Source organism: Topomyia yanbarensis, chromosome 2 (assembly GCF_030247195.1).
Source record: "Topomyia yanbarensis strain Yona2022 chromosome 2, ASM3024719v1, whole genome shotgun sequence".
Taxonomy (NCBI): Eukaryota; Metazoa; Arthropoda; class Insecta; order Diptera; family Culicidae; genus Topomyia; species Topomyia yanbarensis.
Genome location: NC_080671.1, coordinates 332,748,963 through 332,775,537, shown reverse-complemented (window position 1 = coordinate 332,775,537; position 26,575 = coordinate 332,748,963). Strand labels below are relative to the sequence as shown.

The window sequence follows — 26,575 nt, the reverse complement described above, 5'->3', positions numbered from 1 at the left end:
GTGTGACTTTTTGTACCAAACACTTCGCAAAGCTTCTAATTTATTGACTAAACGACCGCGTTAGCACTTATGAATGTGCACCAAAAGACGAAAAAACCTAAAATCCGGTTTGAGTTCTTAACGAAGTCGTTTGGGAGGAACTTTAAACAAAACAAAAAAAACACTTCATGCTGGCGACGGGTCGTTTTACAAGAATGAATAATAGTGGGAAAATGCGTAAACGACGTAATCGATCAGGGACTTCCCGAAAAAAACAACCTTCACATTTTACATTTAAAAGCCCCTGCGAATGACGTGATACATATACCTAAAAGATCAATTACAACGGTTCAATTCACCCTTGGATATTCCAAATGACTGTCACTTCCTTACTGATCAACTTAATTGGTGTCGCCGAGCATCGCACTAACTGTAGCGCTGTGAATGCCTTAATGTTAGGGTTTTCCGGAGGAGTGCTGGCCAGTATAATGGAAACTCCGGATAAATACTATCGATCAAGAATCGGAATCTTGCCGCTGCTGCTACAAAGAAATTAGATGGAGAAGCATGCTTATTTGAATTTTAGGACTGCGATGACGCTCGAATAAAAAAATAGCTATGTGCCAATAAAACAGCTATACGGATTCTTCGACAGACTTTGAGTCGTCCTATCACGTCACCCCTTCACCAACGGGCGGTGAATCCGGAACACATCGTCCATAACTGGTTCTGTTAGAATGTACAATGTTCGCACGACTGCCTAGATGACTGATTGGATCAGTGTATACTTACATTTATCCGGTTATCGTAGACTAGATTGCTTTTGGTTTTAGTCATGCACATAGATTAACGTTAAATTATTATTAAATTGTTGCATTCACTTTGATCTTTCGGGTTCCATTAATAATATATGTCAGTTCCTAGAATCATATCACGTTCCTTATTCAACGTTAATAGTTTAGGTATAATTGTCCAAATGTGATGGAGTCAAACAAATATTTGACGATTTGTGTCTTCATCTATGGCTTTCTGTAGAATCACTGTTTGTTGAGTAGAAACATTTTTTTTTTTCAAGCAACTTTTCTACCTTTCTCATAATATATGCAATTACTTTAAAACTCGACTTAGATAAGCTAAAAACCGAAGTCTCCGGTATTATTCGATTTAACTCATCTATTTAGTTCAATACATGGCTGTTTCATGTGTGTATGCGAGTAGCGAATATTTATTATGTCAATGTGTTGTATATGAATTTCATAATTAGTTCGTGTTATTAAATTTTGCCCACCATTTTCGGTCTGCATGCATATAATTTAGAATAATCTACCCGTATCGTTCCTCTCTGAAAAATATAACTTGCATTAGGAATACTATTCCCCTTCATGGCTATGTTGTTTATCAAGAATGTTTATAAACATCTGTAACTTTTGCCAGATTGGTTTTTAACAGGCACTAGTGTTTGAGTATGAATCGCATTGTTATCAAATTTAACTGTTGTTGCTAGTGTAAAGTGATTAGATGTCTTCGAGATGAATTCGCGACTTGTTGAATTGTTCCTCACTTTATGGTATTGCACTATCTTGAGTTTTCCTTTTTTTGAACCCGTTTTACCAGATATGCTCTAAGGGCCGATTTCTTCACACTCGCTTAACTTTTGAACCAGGTTAACTAGTGCATTTAAAACTGGCTTAAGCATTAAGTGAGGATGAAGAAATCGGCCCTACACTGAGAAACAAAAATATGCGTTAACATACTTTCTATTCTCGTTTCTTTTCTTCTGCTGTAATTTTTATGCATTTCCATGCATATATTTCAAGTGAGCATTCAATGAGTGGATAGACCGAATATGTCCAATGCATAAAATTTTCAGCAGAAGAAACGAGAGGCAGATAGAAAATTATGCTATCAATGCATAAAATTATGCGTGTAAGAGAGTAATTGCCTATTAATAAGTCAGTGACCTTTAGTTCATCACTGATCAAAACGACTAATAATATTAGTTTCATGTGCAGCAATTAATATTCACATCTACAACGATGACTTTCAAATAAGATATCCATGACTTTCAAGTATACAATACATACATTCTATGTGATTGTCACATATTTCAAGTGTTATATATAAAGCACGTGACTATTACGTGAATGTACGATGTGAAAAAATAAACAGATTTAATATGGCACATTATAATATATACTAGCACGAGGAGTTCGAATTACGGTCGGAGATTTTCGGATTGCTTCGGAATTACTGAAGGTATTTAAATGTAATTCAAGCTATAACTATGTGATTTTAATTAGATTGACAATAAAAGCTTTTATGTGTGAAACATATAACATTTATGTGAAAAGTGTTATGGAAAATATTTATATGTTTTTGCATATGATAGACTTACCTATCATTTTTTTTGAGTGCAGGTTTACGTAAGGCGAGGAAGTCTATAGCTCACGGAAAAAAATCTGTTCATAAATTCGTGAATAAAAAATCATTTGCGTTTTCAAAAAAAACTATTTCGCGCCAAAAATATACATGGCGTAGTATTCGAGTGTTTGGATAGATAACTGTGGTTGTTCCTTGGACATTTTACGTTTTGCCTTTCTCAATAGAAAGGTATTGCAATTGCTCTGAATACCGACTTTTTAACGGGGGCCCGGAGGGCCGAGTGTTCGTCAAGTTCGCCAAATGTCTGTGTGTGTATGTGTGTGTGTGTATGTATGTGTGTATGTATGTATGTGTGTGTATGTGTGTGTGTATGTGACCAAAAATGTCACTCATTTTTCTCAGAGATGGCTGAACCGATTTTGACAAACTTAGTCTCAAATGAAAGGTGCAACGTTCCCATAGGTTGTTATTGAATTTCTAATGGATCCGACTACCGGTTCCGGAATTACAGGGTGATGAGCCCGAACACGCAGAAAATGTCGATTTTAATAAATTCTGCAATGAATGTATAAAGGTGAAAATTTTTCCAAAATATGACCACAACTGCTTCGATTTGTAGTATTAGGTCACTAACATCCATTCAAAGTCTATTTGGCCACATTGGCCACCATCATCGGTTCCGGAAGCCCCGGCGGAAGTATCTAAATTCAGAATAACAGTCACATCGGTTTCTCGGAGATGGCTAGACCGATTCGACTAAACTTTACCTCAAATGAAAGGTATTACGTCCCCGTAAATGGCTATTTAATTTCATCCCGATCCGACTTCCGGTTCCGGAGTTACATGTTGTGGCGTGCGATCACATAGCAAATTGTGATTCAAACCGATACTCCGATGAAAGCAAAAAAGGTAAAAATTTCGCTAAAATGTCTCTCAAATAACTTAAATTTGCTGTTCTTGGTCACCGACGGCCAACCAAACTTTCGTTGACTACATTGACCACCATAGACGGTTCCGGAAGTGCCCGGGAAAAGCGGCCATCTTTCAAAATTTACGAACTCACATCAGTTTCCCGGAAATGGTTGGGCCGATTTTCACAAACTTAGTCCCAAATGATAGCTATAACATCCCCATAGATGTCTATAAAATTTCATACGGATCGCTTATATGGGTCCGGAAATATAGACGAAATCGTCCGAATTTTTTCAAAGGGGGGACCCCATGAAATTTCAAAAATCGAATTCGTATTTTTGATGCCAAACATCTTTAAAATGCATGAAACGTCGAGATTTTATGTTACGTCGAAAAATTTTTTTTTATAAAAATCGACTTTTTGGGACTTTGCCGATTTCGCACCTTTTTTCAGTTCAATATTACCGTGGCTGTTTTTTCTTTTTCAAAATTTTACAACTCGAATAATGATTTATTTTCCTGTATATAGTTGACATGTGATGTATAATAATAAAATGTAATATATGCATTTAAAAGCTTTTAATGAATATAAACAACGCACACATTCTCGTGATTCATGATTGAGAAAGGCACAATTGCACCGCTAGGTGGATTAAAACAGGTTTTTGTTATGATTTTTGTTCATCATTGGTTTGTCCCTCTCCTAAGTTGATGGGTTTGACAGTACTGCAAACATCATCAAGCATATTTGTGATCAGTTTTAAAGAACTGCTGACAGGCAATTGCTTTAAGATGGTTCTTGCATTACGCCTTGATAGTGGTGCATCGAGGAGATCGAGAAGGCTTATGGGCCTTTTTTATGTTTTGTGTTTTTTCACAGTTTGCACCAGCCCAAACTAACGATCAACAATTAACCTGTGCACGCTGGCGTGGCCGACTGGTGGATCAGCATGGGTTGACTTTTGCTGTGGGTCTGTGCTGTGTTTGCAGGCATTGTTCTACAGTTTAATGACAGTGTTGGTGGACGCGGCTCGCAGTAGGGGTCATTATCTGTCGATTTATCGGTCGGTTTCGTTATCGTGCACAGGCTAATTAAACAAATGCAAAAATAGAAGCCTATTGTTGTTAGTGTAGCAATAATTGTAGTTTTGGTATTAGTGTGCGTACATACTTGTCGTATGTCTATCTGCGGATGTATTCGTCTGAGTATTTCTGACAGCTGGATCAGGCAATTGATGCAGAACTGGCGTATACGATAGAATAGTGGTTCCTCCTTCTTTGGATTTGTTGGTAGCTTTTTTAGTGTTCAATTCGTGCATTCGATTCGATTCATTCTGGAAGATCGGATTGGATAAACTAAGGTACGATTAATTGCCTGACAGTACAGTATGATAAAATTCTAACAGAATGCAATTGTCGTTAATGGTAAATCAATATCATTTGCTGGCATGTTTTATGTATTCTTTTCTTCTACTTCATTAGGTCGGACTCGATTATCCGGGGATTCGATTATCCGTAATTTGATTATCCGGGAATTCGATTATCCGTTACTCGATTATCCGAGGAAAATGATTCGATAATCCGGGTGCTTCGTAAAAAAATCTAATTTCAACTGGAATGTCTGATTATAGTGCTAATTTAATCATTGCGGTCAATAGAACTTTTTCGGGGAGAGGGTTGTTCAGGGTTAACCTTTTCTAAAATGTTGGCCTATATATGGGTTATTTCGCGCAGTGAAGAAACCAAAATTTGGACACGAACTTCACGGATTGGAACCAGTTTTGAATAAATTATTCATCTAGAGCCAATATAAAATAACCTAAATTATTATGTTGTTTGGACCACCCTTCGGTCCATGAAAACACTCTCAATTTTAACAAATTGTGTAGGACTATTGGTTTTCTTCGGATTATATCTCTGGTACTGTTTGCACTAGAATCAAGTAGATAATTTTTGAACGGTTTGTTCAAGGAACCTAAAAGAAGTACTAGTTTCTAACGGCAGTGTTGCCAAATATCCAACTTTTTTAGTTTTAAACTAAAAGTATATTTTTCTCGCAATACACATGTCGGTTACTGCAGGCCTTTTTGACGCATAAAATGTCATTATACCTACTTTGCTCAGTCGGTTATCCCAAGAGAGTACCTTTGGGGTAATGATAACATGCTTCTCAGGATTCTGTTTGAATACTTTCCGGGACTCTGATCGAAGTTTTCTTAGTATTCCAATGAAATCTATTTCAGAATTTCGATTGTATCCGTATTTCTACGATTTTTCTTCTCTTAATTTTGATGCAGGATTCTAGAGAAAAGTTTCTTAGAGGTCTGGTAGAATACTTCTCTAGAAAGAATTCTGCGAAGATACTGATTTATTTAAGATGCTGATAGAATCATGTTACTATTTTCAATGAAATCCGATGTCAAAGTCTGATGAAGATCCTGCTCTGATTTCCAGTGGACTTTGACACGAAATTGCTCTTCTCCCATTATCCCTTTCAACAATTGAATGGCTAGCGTCCAAAAAAGGCTAACCCACATTTTACATTTTTATAGGAAACTTTCGCACTTCCAAATTAATATTATTATTGTTGTTAAAATACATGATTTTATTAGTAGTTCATTGACCCATGTTGTCTAGAAGAAAGAAGATCATTACGTGAACTATAACTCTTAATTGATATTGTATAACGTACAATATCAACATACTGCAAAATTTTAGTGATTCAAATTCGTTTAATTCGAGTCCAACTATAATAAAGGAATCGAAACATTTTTAACTGCTAAATTTGTTTTACTTGAGTGTTTTATCAATATACAAGGGGTTTTATCTATTTTAAGACGTTGCACAGAGGAGTAACTAGAACAAATTCCTGGCCAATAACCAAAATATCTTTTATTTGATATTCTATTTCGTTATATTTTTTTACATACCTAAAAGCCTGCTGAATGCAAACGTAGTTGAACACAAACATTTGTATAACTTCAGCCTAAAACTAACTGAAAGTATTAGTGTTGCTGTGCATTGCACCAACTTTAAAAAATACGCTTTTTAAACATTTTATTCCAAACTTGTATGATAAAAGTTACATTGTACGGCGAGATCCGGCAAAGTTACTGAAGCAGTATTACAAAACCAGATTCCAGCTATCCGAAAAACATAAGAACTCCTCCGATCTTGTCCGATCCACAAATTCCAAGCGATTTGAGAATATTGAAATTTTTAGTAATTTGAGGTACACCGAAATGCTGTAGGGCCAAATACTATGTTTTTCAAAAAGGAACTCTATGAAAATATGCTCAAGCGTCCCTTTTCTTCCCCCTTTTCCACTGATCAACTGTTTGTGCAATTGGAAAAACGAATGTATTCACAAAGATCACCTCGAAATTACTAGTATTCGAAAGGATTTCAGAAAATTGACCTCTGCACTGGTAGATGGATAGATGCCAAATTATTCCAAAAACTTGTTATTGTCTATTTTTTGTTCATATTAAGGCATAATAAAAGCAATAGCAACAACAAATAATTTTGGCCCGGATTTGACCCCAGTTACTCCTCTGTGCGTTGGAGTATTGAATATAAAAAAAATGCGAATTTTAGCTTGAAATATTTTGAAATATTGCCAACTAGTTCCACAAAAAATTGTTTTTAAAACAAAGCAAACTCTTAAAAATAAATTTGTCACATCAGACTCTATAGAAAAATAAGAACTAGCTTGCAATTCATCATTCTTGCTAAATTGTAACATTTATTTGTTTTGTCAAAAATAGACACTTTTCGAAGCTTCGTAAAACTAAGGTAAAGTAAAATTTCGGTTTTTTGTAGTTTTTGTACCCTAAAACCAAACAGTATACTCAAAAAGTATAATAAATCATTGTTTTATACGTTTAGAATAAAAGTTACACTACTAGTCAAAAGTTTAAGTTCACTTGCTTTTATTGAATTTTGCATAATTGAGTGTGTTTTTCAGTAGTAGTCAAGCACGTCTTCACTATGTCATGTTACTATACGCTACTGGTCAGAGCGTAGGAGGGGTTCTGGCGCCTTTGGTTGACGCGTTGATCACAAAAAATCTTGTTATGACAGGTTGTATTCTTTTGATGCATCTACTCGTGTACGTGTAACATCTTAGTGTAACGAGAACTCACTCAAAAAATTATATTCTAAATTGTTTTTTTCATATTTTTATTTATTGAAAGGTAGGAAGAAACATTTGCATATTGAAAATCGTAACTGTCGAAAAAATATCTATTCAAATTGACCTAATTCGAAGATTATCATCCCATTATTGAAAAGTGAACAACACATAAACACATAAATCTATCGTAGAGAAATGGATAGAAAAATAATTATAAATAACAACAATTAATAACAATAAATTGAGAAAACCATAGCTTTTTGAGGGGGCAGGGAAGGGTGAACTTAAACTTTTGACTGGTAGTGTATTTCCAATTTAAATGATTCGGTATACTATTCTGGCTAAATAATCAATCTACGAAAAAAGTTTCGAATGATCAAAGTCACCCCGATATGATTAAAGTCTTCCCGGTTTAAGGTATTTAATGAGGAAAATTTTTACAGAGCACCTACAATTTATTTCGTAATATGTTTTTAGCGCCTTTTATAGTGAAGGGCATGTGGGCTTTGAAAACCTGCCTCCTCTATTTTAACTACTAAAAGCCACAATATTTGAATTATAGACAATAAAATGAGTATTCATTATTCGTACCCAGAAATAATGTAATTTACAAAAACAACATATGTTTCCCGAATGCATTTAAAATTATTATCATTCTCATTAAAATTTAAAATATATGTTCCAAAATATTAAAGAGGACTATAACTCTCCTTGAGTACGTCCGTGTTAATGCACCAATAGCATCTATTGCACCTGTTTGCGAAACCAGTAAACAGGTGTTGAATTTCAATTACCAGTTACATACAAGATTCACACTAGCACATGGCAATTAATTTAAGCATGGTTTAACCGTTTATCGCTCTGAATAAATGCATCACCAGGTGTAGCGTTGTTTAATAACACAGGCTTCCGTTATCAATTAATTTGAGTGGGTGATCTGATTTGAGCTGCTGGTCCCAAAACATGCTACTGACATGGAATGACGGGTCGAGTTCCCGTTGGTTTACGGCAAGCTTGCGTCCATGGGTATAGTCATATTTCATCAGGAAAGTATCGGTGGAAGATCCGACTAAATAACTGCTTCAGATTAAGGAATTCTTAATTCTTACTTGGTTACCTAGATATACTCGTTAAACTCATTAAAAATAATTGAATGACCAATCGAATTAATTGAAAAACAAAATTTATTCGAATGGTGTCCGATCTACGATGTGCTTGAAAACACTTTGCCAGAACCATTAGGTTTCCGCGTTCTCCTTTTTGGGTCAGTGCAGTCGTCAACAGAGGTACTTGCAGATCCCTGCACGCCTTATAACAGTTTGTTATATAAGGTTATGTCGATACGTCATATTTGTTTCCGTGTACCGTATGCCAATAAATAAGTGATCAACGAACTTGGCATACTTCGAATCACTTGTTCGCTCTTATCAAAGCTGCGATTAACATGTGTTAGGGCTTCATTGAGTCGTGTGAAACGGTTGGTTGATTCCATCCACTTCACTTCCACGATAACGAAGGTAGTGCGAACTATGCGATCCGATATCGTTCGGTGTCATCGCTTCGCCGTTCGTCATGATCGTGACGAAGGAAAAAAAATGTATTACACCTATGTAGATACCGGTAGACCTGCTAAATAGTTGTGCGGGACACGCTTCGTTAAAATGTCTCAACGACTCGATATATTGCATGGCTCAGGGTTAGGCACACCGGCATGATCGTCGTACACTTGAACTTGAGCGTGCGTTTGAAATAAGCGATTGAAATTGGGTCGTCTTCTTACAGGTTTGCTTTTTTCTTATCTTTACTACAGATTGTGATCCAACCAAGTGTTCACCGGCAGTTGATATACCGGCTAGCTTGCTACAGGCAGGTGAACGAACTAGGAAGGAGCTAGTCAATTGCTGTGAGGTAACACGAATATACTGCGACTCTAGGATGTGTCCTGCTGCCGTTCAGTATTGCGATGAGAGCAGAACAATACAACCTAGGATAGTCAAAGGAAGATGTTGCACACTTTACGAATGTGGTTAGTAGAGCTTGAAGTGATACAGATGTTAAGATAGATTCAAACATTTTTTGATTTCTTTTTCAGGAAATTCGTTACAAGATGAGCATTGTGAAATAATAATCAATGGAACGGTGACGAGAAAACGAATCGGCGAGAAATGGTTTAGCATGATAAACAGTACTACATGTATGAACTTCGAATGCTTGAAAAGTAGTGCATCAGAAACGTTCGTGAATTCGATTGGAATAACGTGCAGCACTAGCTGTCCAGAGGTAAATTTTTGGTACAAATGGAAATTACCACGGATTGCGACGTTATTTTATTCCTGTCAAATGTTCTTCGTTTAACAAAGCTGCTTGGGAACTAGATTTATGTTGAGATTCTTCCTAAAGGTCCAGAATTCCAGGTTTTGACGATGAGGTCTGGTATTGATACTCTTTAAATTTTGAGTAGTTTAAGCTAGGACTCCTGAAGATACCAAGGGTCCGAGCACCAGATTGGCGGATTGAAGCTAATGATGATGGGTGTTAGCGCTGGATATGTTGCTTGCTATTGTTTGTTCCACTCCAGGGGGAGGAGAGGTGTTGATGGAGTTAGAAATTGTTGTTCTCGATGGGTAACTCTTGTTTTTGCCTATATGTGTTTTTCAACTGCCTGCGAAACGATCACTTGACGAGATTTTACTAAGCCATTTGGGTGAATAATCCTGCTAGTCCGTCCGACTGTAGGTGCCTCAGATTTCGGTTGCGATGAAGTAAACAAACAATTCACCGAAAACAGTGTGAAAAAATCTATGCTATTTGGACGGACATATGCTAGTCGCGGACTGAGTATATTGCATTTCGCCCTTGCTGTGTCAAGCGAATTTCTGTTACAGTGGCTCTTCGTTTTTTTGCAAATCATGAAATTCAAATTTGCCAACTTGTTTAGTGTTTTCAAGTAGTTGTACAATACATGAGCGACAGTCGATTTACAACCACCAAAGACACCGGTCACGAAATTCTGCCGCTGTCTGAGCCAGCGCAAAACGAACCACAACACAATACTGTTATCTTGTGTGCATTGTCTTAAGAACAAAGGAAACCGTTCGATCTATTTTTACATCTGCCAAAGTCCCTCTAAACAAGAGTAACAAACGAGCAAAGTGAACGACAGTTAGTGCATCTAGAACAAAAGAACCATTGTATGTACTCCTGTCATCATGAGTGAATTTGATGAAAAAGTGCTGCTTCGACCCAACACAGCGGTTGTTGACTTGAGATTTTGTTCTACATGACCGAGTCTCCGTGAGCTGGAACATTTTCTGAAGGTGAACATGAAGCTTAGGCTTAAGGACGTCACCTATCTTCAATATCATCATCTGCGCAGGGCAGTATTGATATCATTCACCACATTAGACCAAGCAAAGAAATTCACTTTACAGAACAACATATACATAGAAAATGATTTTATAGATGTGAGACTACATGATTTATCACCGCGTACTCCCCGTGAATCAATTACAAAATACATGTCGCAATTCGGAGAAGTGGAATCCGTTACACGTGATACTTGGAGAAACTTCTTCCCGGGTACTCCTAACGGCGTTCTTTCGGTGAGGATGCTAATGGAAAGACCTATTCCCTCCCACTTGACTATACAATTCAATTATAATGGAACTAACTTATTTATTTATAATTAATTAATTAATATCAACAGACACAGTGTGGTCCTAATGATAATTTCTTAATCTATTTAAAAAGTCAAATTGTAATCTGCTACGTGGAATGTGAAGATCGAACTCGGATGAAACTCTGTTGAAGGTCCGCTGCAAACCAATGATGGCACCGTTTACTCCATAGTTAGTCCGGCGAAGAGGTAATCGGAGGAATAAATTATTGCGAAGGGCGCGAGGGCGAACGTTCATGTTTATCGCACTGAGAAGCTCGGGGCAGTCAATTCGATCTTGCAAAATATCCGAAATCGTCATAGCACGGAATAGATCCCGTCGCACTTGCAATGTATCGAGTCCAATAAGCAAACCCTGGCTTTCATAACTTGGTAGCTGGTGAGGGTTGCTCCAAGGCAATCGACGAAGGGCAAACCGAACAAATCTGCGCTGTACTACCTCAATTCGATGGACACCGTTGAGATAATGAGGGTTCCACACAACTGAACAATATTCCAGAGTTGATCGAACGAGTGAGCAGTAGAGAGATTTCAAGCAGTAAATATCTGAAAAGTGCTTAGATATTCTCATTATGAAACCCAAACAGCGTGATGTCTTTGCGACAATATAGCTGATATGCTGTTTAAACGTCAGTTGTTCATCGAGAAAAACTCCGAGATCTTTGACGCAATTCGCTCTGTCAATTGTGGATTCAGCTAGACAGTAATCGAATCGAATTGGCGTTTTTTTCCTCGAGAACGTAATGACCGTACATTTCTTGGGGTTTAGGGTCATTCGGTTGATCTCGCACCATTCCGCAAAGGTTTCCAGTTGGCGTTGAAGGAAAGCTGCATCATCAGTATTCCGGATTCTATGGTATAACTTGAGGTCGTCGGCGAAAGACAACCGTGGTCCTTCTAAACAAAAGTTAACGTCGTTTAAATACAGAAGAAAAATCAATGGACCGAGATGGCTGCCTTGCGGAATACCAGATGAAACAAAGAACTCTTCGGATACACAATCACCTATCTTGACTGCTAGACGACGATCACTGAGATTCGATTGCATCCAACGGAGAATATTAGTACCAAAGCCGAGTCTATCCAATTTTGCCACTGCAATAGCGTGATTTATCTTGTCAAAAGCAGCTGAAAGGTCCGTGTAGATAACGTCAGTTTGAAGGCCGTCCGACATAGCATCTGTAACATATGTTGTGAACGACAGAAGATTCGTAGATGTTGAACGTTTCGGCATAAATCCATGCTGAGTCTCGGAGATATACTGTTTGCAGTGGCTGGAGATGGGTTCCAACACAGCCATTTCAAACAGCTTAGGAACTGCGCTTAGCGTTGTAATACCACGGTAGTTGTCAACTACCTTTTTATCACCTTTTTTGTGAACTGGAAACATGAAGAAGGATTTCGAGAGTTCGGGAAATACTCCGGTTGTTAGCGACAATTGAAACAGATGACAAAGAGGTTCAATTAGACCGGCAGAGCATTTTTTTAGAATAATAGTTGGTATACCATCTGGGCCTGCCGAGGTTGAAGCCTTCATTTTCCTAACCGCCAGTTGTACCATATTATTGTCGATATTGATAGAGTTCAAAGACTGGTATGATTGAGGTACATTGAGAGCCGCGCGTGAAGCCTGGGTCGGTGTCAGCTTCTCGTTGGAGAAAACACTCGCGAACTTTTCAGAGAATAGTTGGCAGATCTCCTGTAAACTAGAGCTCATACGTCCTCCATAGCTCATCGTTGAAGGCAACCCGGATTCCTTTCTTTGCTCGTTTACATGCTTCCAGAATGTTTTAGGTTCGGACTTCAACTTACTTTGCACGTTTCGCAAGTAATCGGAATGGCAACGCTTCGATGTCTTTTTATAGACTTGGTTAAGGTTGCACAGAGAATGCGTAAAATTCGCAAACGAAAAAAGCAGTTTTTTTCCACACCGTATGTCAGATCTTCATAAAAATCAATCAGCAGTACAGTAACAACATTCTACATACGCTGATTGATTTTTATGAAGATCTGACATACGGTGTGGAAAAAAACTGCTTTTTTCGTTTGCGAATTTTACGCATTCTCTGTGCAACCTTGACATGAACATAGTGTTGTCGCAGAACGCACAGTGGGGTAGAATGCTACTTTCGACGCTCAAAACCTCTAGCGCCCTGGGTATGTATCCTGGAGGATTAGTGTCTTCAGAAAAGTATCTTGGATAGAAATGAGCATTATTTCGACAACTTTAGTTTTCATCTAGAAAAGTAGAAACTGATCTAGATCAGTTCTATCTTTTGACGGACGCGTTCTATCAAAAAATTTTCTTCGGCAAACTTGTTTGTTTTAATATGTTTAGCATATATACCAAAGATACTTATACTTTATAACCTATGTAGATGGCGCTACATGACATTTAAAAAAAGTGCTCGAGAAAATGAATTATTCCAATGTTTTATCAATGGATTATCATTTATCATTAGATTAAAATGTTTTATTCCTAAATCTTCGAAAATATACAATAAAAAACAAGTTACAAGGAGTGATATATGTTATTATAATATTTAAAGGGTGTTTTCATCTTAAATAATAAAAAAATAAGTTTTACAAAATTTGTAATAACCCACAAAGCGGCAGCTGGAATTTTGTTTGTGACTAATAGAGACCTTTAACTTAATAATCACGAAGAGAAAAAAGTGGGGCAAGCTGGGGCTTTTTTTCGGCAGACACATAAAATGAGGAGAAAAAATATATCATTAACATGAAATAATCCCTAGTTCTCTTGAAAATTTCTGAGCCATCAAAAAAAAAATTGAAATTATTTTCTTGTTTTCTTTAATTCAAATATGATATTTCGGACTGAGAAGAAATATATAAAGTAATTTATAATTTTTTTTTATTCAAATGCCTTTAGTTTTCCAAATTGTAGTTCAGTCATAAGGCAGTGATTATTCTCTGCAAGAAATGTTTCGTAAGAACGATTTGAATTAATCCACTTCCGCTGAATTTTTTAATACTTATAACAGTTTTGCTTACTTTTTTCTTTCAGCATCACTTTCAAGATTCCACTTTTGTCTCAATCTGCTTTGATACATGTAAATACCTTTTACTCCAACATTCGATGTTATGCTCGTTAAACATTTCAAAGATAGTTTTCATGTTTTTTCGGAACATTTCGTACATTTGACAATTTAACCACGACACCAAATCATGACAAACTGACAGAATTAGCACCTTACATGCTCGTTAGAAAGTTTTATAAAATGAGTTTTACTTACGCAAATTCACACGTTTCTTCTACTGCTAATAAATCAGCAACTCGTTTTAGAATATATGAACTTGTTCTTATTATTGTTTTTTGTCTTATATTTTTTTTTATTTTGCATGGCCTTAAACTAGCTCTTAACGTCTACCAAGATTAGAGTTTCAACAAAATTTCAGCTGCAGGCGCCCATTGAGTATTGATTGCCGAATTCGAAAACTGGCTATTTATCGTAGAAATACATCGTTTTCACCTAACCTCAAGGTCTGTAGATAAATAGCCCCAGCTTGCCCCACTTTTTTCTCTTCGTGATTATAAAGTCTACTAGTCACACACGAAATTCCAGCTGCCGCTATCTGCCGCTTCGTGGGTTATTACAAATTTTGTGGATCATATTTTTTTAATATCTATGATGAAAACATCCTTTAAATATCATAATAACATTTATCACTCCTTGAAACTTGTTTTATTACTGTATACTCTCGAAGATTTAGGAATAAAACATTTTAATCCAATGATTTTTTGATAAAAAAGTGTAAAAATTCATTTTCTCGAGCACTTTTTTTAAATACCACGTAGCGCCATCTACATAGGTTATAGAGTATAAGTATCTTTGGTATATATGCTAAACATATTAAAACAAACAAGTTTGCTGAAGAAAGTTTTTTGATAGAACGCGTATGTGAAAAGATAGAACTGATCTAGATCAGTTTCTACTTATCTAGATCAAAACCAAAGTTGTCAAAATAATGCTCATTTCTATCCAAGCTACTTTGCTGAAGACATTAACCCTTCAGGATACATACCCAGGGCGCTAGAGGTTTTGAGCGTCGAAAGTAGCATTCTGCCCCACTGTGGCACGTAGCCCCCAAACTTGGAGTATTTCTTCAGAGCGGCTCTTTTAGTCGCTTTTAACCGTCTCAGCTCGGCAGTGTGCCACGCTGGGTGCTTAGATTGAAGGCCACTTCTTTTGGGTACATAGCGATCGATAGCATAGCTCATAACATTGGAGAAGGTCTGCACTGCAACGTTGACATTATCATTGTCGAGAATTTCAGTCCAGTGGATATTCGACAGGAAGTCAATAATGCTATTATAGTTGGCTTTTCTAAAATTATAGCTGACGGTGTCAGAAGCATTGCAGTCATGCTTCACTCGAATCGCTTCAAGCAATATATGCAGGGGAGGGTGGTGTCTAACAGTCTTTACCAGGGGGAACGGTGCTGCGGTATCTTTTGGCGCGTAGTCAGATTTGCTCGAAAAACAGAGATCAAGGATTCTGTTGTTCTCGTTCACCACATTATTCGTTTGGCGCAGCAGATTTATACTGTAGCAGTCAAGCAAACTGGTGATACCAGCATGAAAAGATGACAGTTCGGGATCAGCGAACATAAATCCGTCAGAAGCAGAGCGCCATTTTAATCCGGAGAAATTGAAATCACCAACAATCAGGATCTCATCAACCGGGCTTGCTTGAGCGGAAATCCGTTCCAGTGACTCAGTATGTGAATCAATCAATGTAGAATCGCGAGTGTGGTCCGGTGGAAGATAAACCACGCAAAGATAAAGTGCGTAGCCAGCCAGTTTGATTCGCACCCACACCTGCTCGACACAGACCCCCAAAGTATCGTCAATCAGTTGCGCTTTCAATCGACGATGGATAGCCACAAGTACACCGCCGCCGGTAGTCTTGAAACTGTTGCGTGAGCTGCGATCAGTTCGGAAAACATCGTAGTTGGCACCAATTGCTTGCACTGACAGAGTGCTATCGCTAAGCCACGTCTCTGTGAGGGCGATTATGTCGAAGCATTCATCCGAACTTGCTACCAGATAATCTTCGATTACTGAATTCATACCACCGGCATTCTGGTAATATATTTGTAGGTTTGAATGCCGCGATTGATTGCCGTTGGTATCGATTTGGAAGACCTCTTCACCACTCCTGCACACAGGACCGTGACGACTGGTGAACGCTGGCTGCAATGGCTCGACTGTGGCAGGGGGATCAAGGGCTTCCATAGTGCTAGCTGCAGTGCGTCCCAGGGTGCGATGAGTCATACCAGCATAGCATAGAGTGCTTAGTCCTTCTGTGATCGTTGTAGAGCCGAATGTGCTGTGAAGAGACGAGCTGGTTACGTGGGATCCAAATTTTGTTTTTGACATTGAAGATTCACAGCGGCGGTAGAGTTGTGTTCATCAGCAGACTGTAAGTGAAATTTACATTGAGGGCGTGCAGCATCTTGTATTGCTTCGGAAGGACATATACCCTTCTTGGCTTTACCTGACACAGAAGAAGTCGCCGATTCGCCAGGTAGACCTGAATTGCTCGCCGGGATACAAGAAGTTAGACAGATGAGTTTATCCGGAACAGCTTGGCGCTAACATTAAACGTGCAAATACTGCAACCAGACGGCACATCATGGAACACCTTGTGCGGAAGATGCTGAGGAAAATGCATCACAGCCAATTCCCCACACACCTTCGGAAAACCAATCCGAAACACAGACTTCAATATCATCACCAGAACCACAAACGGTTACCAATTTTGTGGCAGCTGTTCAGTCCATAATAACAACTATAAAAGCAGCGTCTAATGCTTCAGAATCAACTGTTAGCACCATCGACGAGGAAGCCAATACCAATGACAGCAGTTTTACTCTCGTAACTTGTAAGGACAATAAGAAAGGAGGAACATCTAATCGTGAACATGTAGACACCATAGACGATGATGACATCGACGGAAACAAAAAAAAAATAATCGACCCACAAGATGCACTAGGCGAGCAGACAAATGGTGCCTTACCGCGAAAGAAGATCTCCCCGCGCAACAGAAAGTTGCGTGGACGAGACCTGAGACCTACTTCATAATATTTTTTTATTCATTTTTATTTTTACATATTGTAATAATTTAATAGACCCACGGCTCCGTTAAGTTACCACAATGAGCCGTGTCAAACAAACGAAATACAAAAAAAAAATACATGAGCGACTGCAAATAAAAGTCGCAAGAACAGAATATGCTTCGTAAACCCTGCGGTAAATATATTAGAATGTAAAAATTTGATATAAACAACAAGCGTAAAAATCGGGCTGAGAAGCTTCTGAGTAAGAATCGTTTATAAAGTTCTTACATGAAATCGTCAGCAAGGATGAGCTTACAGTATAAAAAGTTGCTAAAAATTATTAATTAGTTCGCAGGAAAATGCGTATAACGGTATATTCAATATTCAAAATCGGATAACTTTGTAAGAATCGGATCATTTTTTTCAGTTTTTATCCTGAAGATTTTTTGAACGACTCTTACATCGAAGAGATTCTGTCTGATTTTTACGCTTGAGGCTTATATCCGAAGGTTACATTCTAATATAGTTGAAGCGTGCTTCTTAACCCCTTAACAGCCTACAATAGCAAGACCGGCATGACGAATCCACACGAAATTCTTCATATATGCATACTTACTTGTAAATAGTACTATAAGGGCCTATATCGTTGCTGTTGTGATATCTTATGACAAACACCATTTTGGGGTAAACTGAGTTAGATATGCCACATTACTTGTTTGAAAATTCTCTACAAAGTGGCGTTTTCAGAATTTTGAAATTCTACTTGGTTACTTAGATATAGCGAGAAACGTGATGAGAAATTGTGAGTTTTTTGCTTCAAATCACTGTATCTAGGGATTTGCTCAAGTTATATTGAAGTTTTAGATGTTTTTATGTGTGACAATGTCCGAGGAACGCAATGGCATAAACATTTTCAAAAGGAAATTACACGAGTTGTGAGAAAAACACAGTTTTAGTTTTAAACTGGAAATAAAGCATATTTGGCAACACTGCAATCAAAAATAACAATTTGTTCTAGATTCCCTGACTCATTTCCTTCAAAATGCATTTCACCTATTGTTTATAGACCATATGAACGCAAAGATATGAATAAAAGTTAAAAATTGATGATTTTTTTCTATGGAAAATTTTCTATGCACGATTATGACACGTCATACAAATTTTGTCATCAATACACGCCTATGATACGTGTGAGTGCGACTTTTGTTTACATTCATAGTAAAAACTCGCAACATAGTCAACTGATCTTCGTAATATTTGAGAGATTAATGCAGAATAGATAGAAGCACCAATTGTCTTCTTTGGATTGTTTATACCAATTATAAGTTTCAAGATATTCAATCTCAAACTTTAAAAATCGTTTTTCTCGAAATGTGCTAAATGGCGCTTGTCATAAGATAGCACAACAGCGACGATATCCTATATCCAAGCCCACAGCTCGCGATATATATGCAGTTACAGTAAATATGACTGTAAACAGCATATATCTGAAATACGTCTGTTGTTTAGCACATTTGCCGTACAAAGAACCAGACACCAGCTGAAATATGCACGGCAAGCTAAAGATAATCGTTGAGAGTCTCTTCCCGAAGCACGATTCAACTACCCGGTCACCGACACCGTACGGCGAAGAAGAAGGAGCAAACACAGCCGAGTGGCAAGTGTCAAACGACGAGCTCAAAGAAGCGTCGATGCGACTAAAATCAAAAAAAGCCTGTTCAGGTGGAATATCAAACGTGGCGCGTAAAAACTGCGATCCTGGCATATCCGGACATGTTCAGGATGCTAATGCAGAAGTGTCTAGATGGTGGCAATTTCCTCGAAATGTGGAAGGTACAGAAGCTGGTGTTGCTGTCAAAGTCAGGGAAGTCACCGGGCCATCCAGCTTTGTATAGGCCAATGCCGCAGCACTGAAAAATGAGCCAGATCCAGAGTAGAGTACTGCTGTACAAGACGAACGAAGGGCAGAAATCAATGCGAGCCGCAGCGGGCGTTCCTCAGGGCTCCATTCTCGGTCCAACTCTTTGGAACGGGATGTACGATGGGGTCTTAACACAGCGGCTGCCCGGGAAAGTGGAATCGTGCGTTTCGCAGACGACGTGTCACTAACGATGATAAGTGAGACACTTGGAGAAGTGGAGGTGTCGATGACGGAGACAATAGACTCGATCGAGAGCTGGATGAACGGGGTCAAGCTGCAAGTAGATCGCCACACGACGGATGTGTTGTTGGTCAACAACTGTAAATTGGTTTAGCGGATTCAGACCACAGTCGAAGGGCACGTGATAGCATCGTAGAGTGCACTGAAACAATTGGGAGTGATAATCGACGACCGGTTGAGCTTTAACAACCACGTTAATTACACCTGCGAAAACTCGGTCTGTTATCTAGTGTTTCGTCATCTATACTGCGTCTGGGGTGCGGCGCTGAAAACCAAGCGGAACTGCGAAAAGCTGAACAGGACGTACCGGCTGGTGGTCGTATGAGTTGCGCTGCGTACAGAATAATATCTTCGGAGACAGTATGCGTTATCGCCGAAATGATCCCCATCTGCATCACCCTGGCGGAGGATATCAAGTGTTACAATCAATGAAACGCCAGAAACTTGAGGAAGATTATGAGAATCGATTCGATGGTGACGTGGTAGAAGGAATGGGATAATACGGAGAAAGGAAAGTGAACCTACCAGCTCATCCCAAACCTGTCGACGTGGGTTAATAGAAAGCACGAAGAGATGACCTTCCACCTGAAACAGCTCTTGTCAGGCCACGGCTGCTTCAGGAAGTATCTTTATCGGTTCGGGTACGCAACATCACCATTTTGTCCGGAGTGTGAGAACGTCGTGGAGCATGTGGTCTTCGAATGTCCGAGGCTTAAAGCGATGTGCAGGGAGCTACTTAAAACGAGAGGACCAGACATCAACCCAAATAATGACAAACGACAGAAGTTATGATGTAGATCATGACCGTCTGACAACGGAAATGGCGTGATAAACATCGAGCAACGGTTTCAGGAGAGCAATCACCGTCAGAAAACTCTCCGCAGGAATAAGCTAGATCCACCGCCGAGGACTTGTCGAGTATCCTACAAAATAACAACGAATATGGGTCGTCGAAACGCCAGCGAACCGGACGCCGCGCTTTATCCGAAATCAGCAGACCGACCACGGCAATCCACCTGTTATTCCGTCTCAGAGATGACTGAACCAAATTGCTTAAACTTAGTTTCAAACGACCGGTATAACGCTCCCATAAGACGCTATTGAATTTTTTGTCGATGCGATTAAACAGCAAAGTACTGTTTCGGGCACTCTTTGCAGTTATTTGTCAATATCTCAAAAAAACATTCGATTGACGTATCAGATATACACTTTGAAAGGTAAACCTTTCGGGCCCTTTGCAAAAAAGAGTAATATGTGTAGAACATATATGAATTAATTACGGTTTCAAGCGATCAAAGTTTAACAAATAATCATTATCGCCAATTTTTTAAATTATTTATTTATATCGACTTTAGTCGTACGTAACCGAGAAAATATACATGAGATCCAGGCATATTATATATTTTTTGGAAAGGGCATACCAATACCTTTTGAACCTGGTTCTTAGGATATTCATGATACCGACTTCACAAACATAATTTCGAGAAAAACGCCTGTAAAATTTAGCATACGATTTGATTAAAGTTCAACGTTGTTTATCTTCATAAATAATAGTCTAATTTCTCTGAAATTTTCAGAGAATATTTGTGAAATATTCTACTTTTAGAAGCAACAAATAATTAATTCTTTTCAAAATTTTAAGTTTGAGCTTGCACACTCATTCGCGTCCGCGGAGTTTGGTCCCAACAGCGGAAACTTAGTCTATTGTTAAAATTTCTTCAAACGTTGTTGAACATGTATTCCTAAAATGTTAATATTTCATATTAGACCAAAAGAAATATATTTGAATTGGTTTTTAAATTTATTTCGTAACAGATAAACCACTTTCGACTTTTGTACATGCTTATTACTAACATTCATTCATTTCACAGGGTTTTTCTCTTCAATACTCGGAGCAGCATTGTTGTCCGCAATGCGTCCAAGCGATGTGTCGATTCGACGACCGATTTCACCCAGAAGGAGAAATGTGGGACAGCTTGGATGGGTGTTTACGTTACCAGTGCACCAGAGAGGATGGTATTCTTTCAATATCTTCGGAACGGTGGCTTTGTCCCAGATTGTTTGACTGTCCCCCTGAAAATGTGATTGAAGATAATTGCTGTAGTGTCTGCAACATTACAAAACCTGAGCCGGTGACACCTGTTCCTCGTGAGGAAATGGAATTTCTCGACGAATTGGATTATGCGAATCATATGTGTAAAAGGGAATGCCTGAAGGGCCGAAAATCGTTAACTTGCTACTACAAATTCAGCATGGAATGGTACCAGACGATGAGTAAAGCATGTTACGAGTGCCCGTACAATTCTACTGACTGTAGTCGGCCGCACTGTATTCCTGGAGACGGCGTAAAGAGAAACGTTATGGTTATTAATCGAATGATGCCGGGACCTTCGATTGAAGTGTGTGAGAATGACATTATTGTTGTCGATGTCGAGAATCATCTGATGGGAGAAAGTACAACCCTTCACTGGCACGGGTTGCATCAGAAAAGAACGCCCTATATGGATGGAGTACCGCATATTTCCCAATGTCCAATAAGTCCGGAAACTACGTTCAGGTACACTTTCAAGGCAGATAATCCTGGGACTCACTTCTGGCATTCACATACGGGGATGCAGAGAGGCGATGGTGCCTTCGGTCCGCTAATAATCCGGCGGGACAATGACCCTCAGCAAATATTGTACGACTATGATCTATCGGAGCACGTGATAACTGTTCAAGACTGGGGTCATATTGGAGGCGTGCAAATGTTTACCGCTCATCATCACTCAAACGGTGATAATAAACCACCTAATATTCTAATAAATGGCCGTGGAAAGTACTTCCAACGTTTCCCGAAAACTGCCAGTATTACTACTACTACCGTTAAACAACCAACTATTCCAACAACAACTCTGCCAACTGTGCCTATCATATTAGATCAACAAACAACAAAAACCCCGACCGAAACTAACACTCTAGATGATGCTGAACTAATCCACAACTCAAAGGATACTAGTTTAAAAATGGAACTCGGTTCAGCTGAACTGAATAACGGTCAGGGAAAAAATATCAACTCAACACTATTGTTAACTCGAAAGAAGCGACAGTCCCGAACAGTAAACTTCAATGCCGTAATCGCTCCGGAATCTGAACATATTCCACTGAAGGTATTCTATGTGGAACAGAAGAAACGTTACCGATTTCGACTTATCAATGCTGAATTCCTGAACTGCCCCGTGGAATTGTCAATAGAAAGCCACAACATGACGGTAATTTCGTCGGACAGTTTCGACGTTATGCCAATAGACGACCTAGCCTCCTTCGTTAGTTACGCCGGTGAACGATTTGATTTTATACTGAAAGCGAATCAACCGATCGGAAATTACCTCATGAGATTCCGAGGTCTAATGGACTGTGATGAACGGTTTACATCGGCTTATCAGGTAGCGGTATTGCGGTACAAAGGGGCTCCAGATGTTGAGTTCAAAGAGTTGCCCAATTATGACTTTCCACTTTCGGGTTTACAGCTGAATTCACTCAATAAGGGAACGGGAAATGTGGATACGTTGTCGATAGCTGAGACTACGTCGAGAGATCAGGAGGACTTGCTACTGCTCAGGGAGAAGACTGACTACAAATTTTATGTTTATTATGATTTTTATGCTAAAGACAATCCACACTTTCACGTACCTGATTTATACGGATTCAAAGATGGTGAGTTGGAACAAGTTTTCAGTTTTGTTTTATATTTATTTTGTTTTTTTTTCACAAACAGTAATCAACAACACAAACCGCTTGTTCACACCCCAACTGAATCACATCTCGATGCGAATGCCTACAGTTCCGATGATGCCGGACAAGGACCGGTTGGACGAAAGCCTCTTCTGCAATGCCACCTCACTAATGGAACAAGGTCGAAATTGTCGGGAGGAGTTCTGCCAGTGCAGTCATGTCCTTCAGGTGCCGTTGAATGCAACCGTTGAGATGGTTCTGATAGACGAGGGTTTTACGTTCGATGCCAATCATCCGTTCCATTTGCATGGTCACGCGTTCCGAGTTGTCGGTATGGAACGACTTGCGGGGAACATAACCGCGGAAGAAGTCAAGCGGCTTGATGACGAAGGAAAGATTAGGCGTCGGTTAAAGGGAGCTCCGATTAAGGACACGGTTACCATTCCGGACGGGGGGTATACCATAATTCGATTCATTGCGAGCAATCCTGGTATAAAAAACTTTTTATCGCGCCAAGTAAGTTTTTTCCTTAACATTATTTAATTTCAGGATACTGGCTATTCCATTGTCACATCGAGTTTCATGCTGAGATAGGAATGGCCTTGGTGCTCAAGGTGGGTGATAAATCGGAAATGGTGTCTGCGCCAGACGATTTTCCCACATGTTTCGATTTTAAGCCGGACTACGGCAAATTGCAGAACTCTAGTAGTCGGATGCTGTCCACTCAACATAGTACCTTACAACAGCTCTCGTCAATAATAGTCTTAATGATGGTAATGAGGAGGGTATTTGTGTAATTGTGATATTTATTTATAAGTCTAATTGTTGTCGTTATTAAAGCTATATTTTAAAAAGAATAAAAAAACATATTTAGTAAAAATTGCTCAGTTTAATAGCCCTCTGTTCTCCAGTAGTAAATAACTCCACCCATCCTCTTTAGGAACACATTTCATCTGCATTTGATGGAAAATCGATCTTGAAGCGTACAATGCGCATGTGTAGAACTGCGAACAAATGATTTCGAAACGTCACACTGGGTGAAATAGGATTCCATCGTTATACTTGAATAAACATTGCATTTATGGAAACCATTGTCATCAATATTGGGTGGCTAGAGGGGTTTAACCATTTTGGCGACATAGACCAGATTCGATTATCCGTAGACTTGATTGTCCGTTGACTCGATTATCCGTAACACCAATTCCATAGAAAATGACTCAATTATCCGAAATCCGATCATAAGGAGACATTAACTCGATTATTAGAACAATTTCTTTTGCTCTTAAATTATTTGTTTTGAACGTGTCAACAAATCGTTCTGCCATTTGATTGTGGATGAAACGGAGCCGATGTGAGGCGTTCGATGGCGTTTGAGGCGCAGAAATCTGCGAATTCGGCACTCGTTAATTCGGTTGCGGTGTCGCTAACTAGTGCAACAGGCATACCTTGGCGAGCAAAGAACTCACCGAGAATGAAGATGGTTACCACCGAGGTTATACGGGACGTTACGATGATCTGGCTACGGCCGCACAGTGTTGGCATGCTTTGACGAAGTAAACGAAGGTAACACGTAGCTTCGAGCGAGGGCCTTCATGTACTACATACCGGGATGACCACAATGGAGCTGTTCGAGGCATCGCTTGCGGTGCAGCGACGGAATAACGAGCCGTTCGACAAATATGATGCACCCATCTACCACGAAGAGTGATTCCTGTCTGGCTTGGAATAGCTGGATTTCAAATTCCGAAAGCATAGATTGCGGCCAAGCGTGCTGAACGTGATGGGTCGGCTTGGGTGCTTTGCGCGATGGCTCTGAAATTGAGAGGCAAAACTTTAACTGTATGATATACTACTGATCTGAGATCCTCTTTCAGATTGATGCTGGTGATGACATAGTCCACATCGGGTTTGACGCGCTGGTTGATCAACTTCCAGAGAAAGTCTGCGTCGCCGAATTTGTGGGTGGGCACGTACTCGTTGCCAAAATCGTAGAGCAGTTGATTAAGAGCAAACCGTGGGAGGCGGTTCACTGTATAGACCGATAGAACCGAAGATACGGAGCAAAAACTGGTGGTCGGTTTTCACGCGAAAGTGCCGTCCTAAGCGCATTTTGTGAAACTTCGTGACGGCGAAAACGATAGCTAAACCTTCATGATCCGACTGGCTGTGGCCTTGTTCAGCTTTCGAGAGTGCTCTGGAAGTATGTTGGACGACTTTGATTGTGCCGTCGGGGAGCTTGTGCTTTATCGTTGCCCCGAGTCCAACTGAAGCAGCGTCGGTATAGACAATCATCTCCCGCTTCGGATCATAATGTGTGAGCAGTAGATCCGAGGATAGTATTAGTTTGAAGTGCTCGAACGCTCTCTGGCACTCCTCAGTCCACTGGCACTTCGCATCGTTCTTGAGAAGATTATCGACCGGATCTCGTAGCTTGCGCATATTGGGAACAAACCTGCCATAGTAATTGATGACCCCAAAAATGACCGCTCTCCGGATACATCGGTTGGAGGCGGCAGCTTGGATATCACATCAATTTTGGCCGGATCTGGACGTAACACGCTATAGTCGACAATATGACCCACGTACTGCACTAGCTGCTTGCGAAAGATGCACCTTTCTACTCGAACGGTGAACCCGAAATCTTGAATTCGTTTTAGAACAGCCCGTAAATTGCGATCGTGGTCATCTTGAGTTTTTTCCGCCGGCGATCACAGCCACAGTTGTACTGCAGGCCGGCTAGCATTGTATCGATCAGCTGCTGGCGCGATCTTCACAACCGGCAGGAAACGGTGGTAGGAGTAGAGGGCACGATGCGCATTGATGGTAAGCAACTTATGGTACTGTTCGTGGATTTCCACCTGCAAGAAAGCGTCGGACAAATCGATCTGACTGAACACCTTACAGTTAGCCAGTTTGGCGAAGAAATCGTCAGTTAGGGAAAGCGGATACTGATTTGGTTGGAGCGCAGCGTTCAGCACCGTAGAATAGTGTCCACAAATTCGAATGCAACCATTGACTTTATGGACGACGACGATCGGAGCAGCCCACTCCGAATATTCGACCGGGGTAATGATGTTCAACTTTCCAGTCGATCGAGTTCCTGGTCAATGGTCTCATACATTTCGTACGCAACCGGACGTTTTCAGCAGAAGATGAGTCGAACACTTTGTTTCAGCTCCGGCTTCACTTTAGTTTTGTTGCACTACCCGAGCTGACCGCTGAACAGGTATGGGAAAATCGACTGTAGTGCAGCGGGTGCCGCAGGAGAGCCTGACACGTGGCAACAGAAGGTGTCCATGGACACGAACCAAAAGTTGAAACTATCGACCAAATCGGAACCGAACAGATGAAGTTGTTTCTCGGCAACACGGATCCGATCACGTCGTTTACTTTCTCCGATTGTGACGTCATACTCCAATTCCCCATCGATCGACAAAATGCTGTCTTCGCTTCGACTGTTGCTTCCAATAGCGCAGGACTACAGAGTTTCTGCCAACTCTCCCTGTCGTTGACGGTGATGTCAGATGCAGTG

General features: G+C 39.7%; 1 protein-coding gene across 1 annotated transcript in view; it reads left to right on the top strand.

Annotated features, from left to right (window-relative positions):
• The window catches only part of LOC131683944 (uncharacterized), a 42,747-nt gene extending 18,866 nt beyond the window's left edge, over positions 1-23,881 (top strand). The window contains exons 3-7 of the mRNA XM_058966360.1: positions 9,219-9,434; positions 9,501-9,688; positions 21,201-23,025; positions 23,087-23,533; positions 23,593-23,881. Coding sequence (XP_058822343.1) covers positions 9,219-9,434; positions 9,501-9,688; positions 21,201-23,025; positions 23,087-23,533; positions 23,593-23,840 — 2,924 coding nt within the window. The 3' untranslated portion in view covers positions 23,841-23,881. The remainder of the gene's footprint in view (positions 1-9,218; positions 9,435-9,500; positions 9,689-21,200; positions 23,026-23,086; positions 23,534-23,592) is intronic.
• Positions 23,882-26,575: the final 2,694 nt, after the last annotated feature.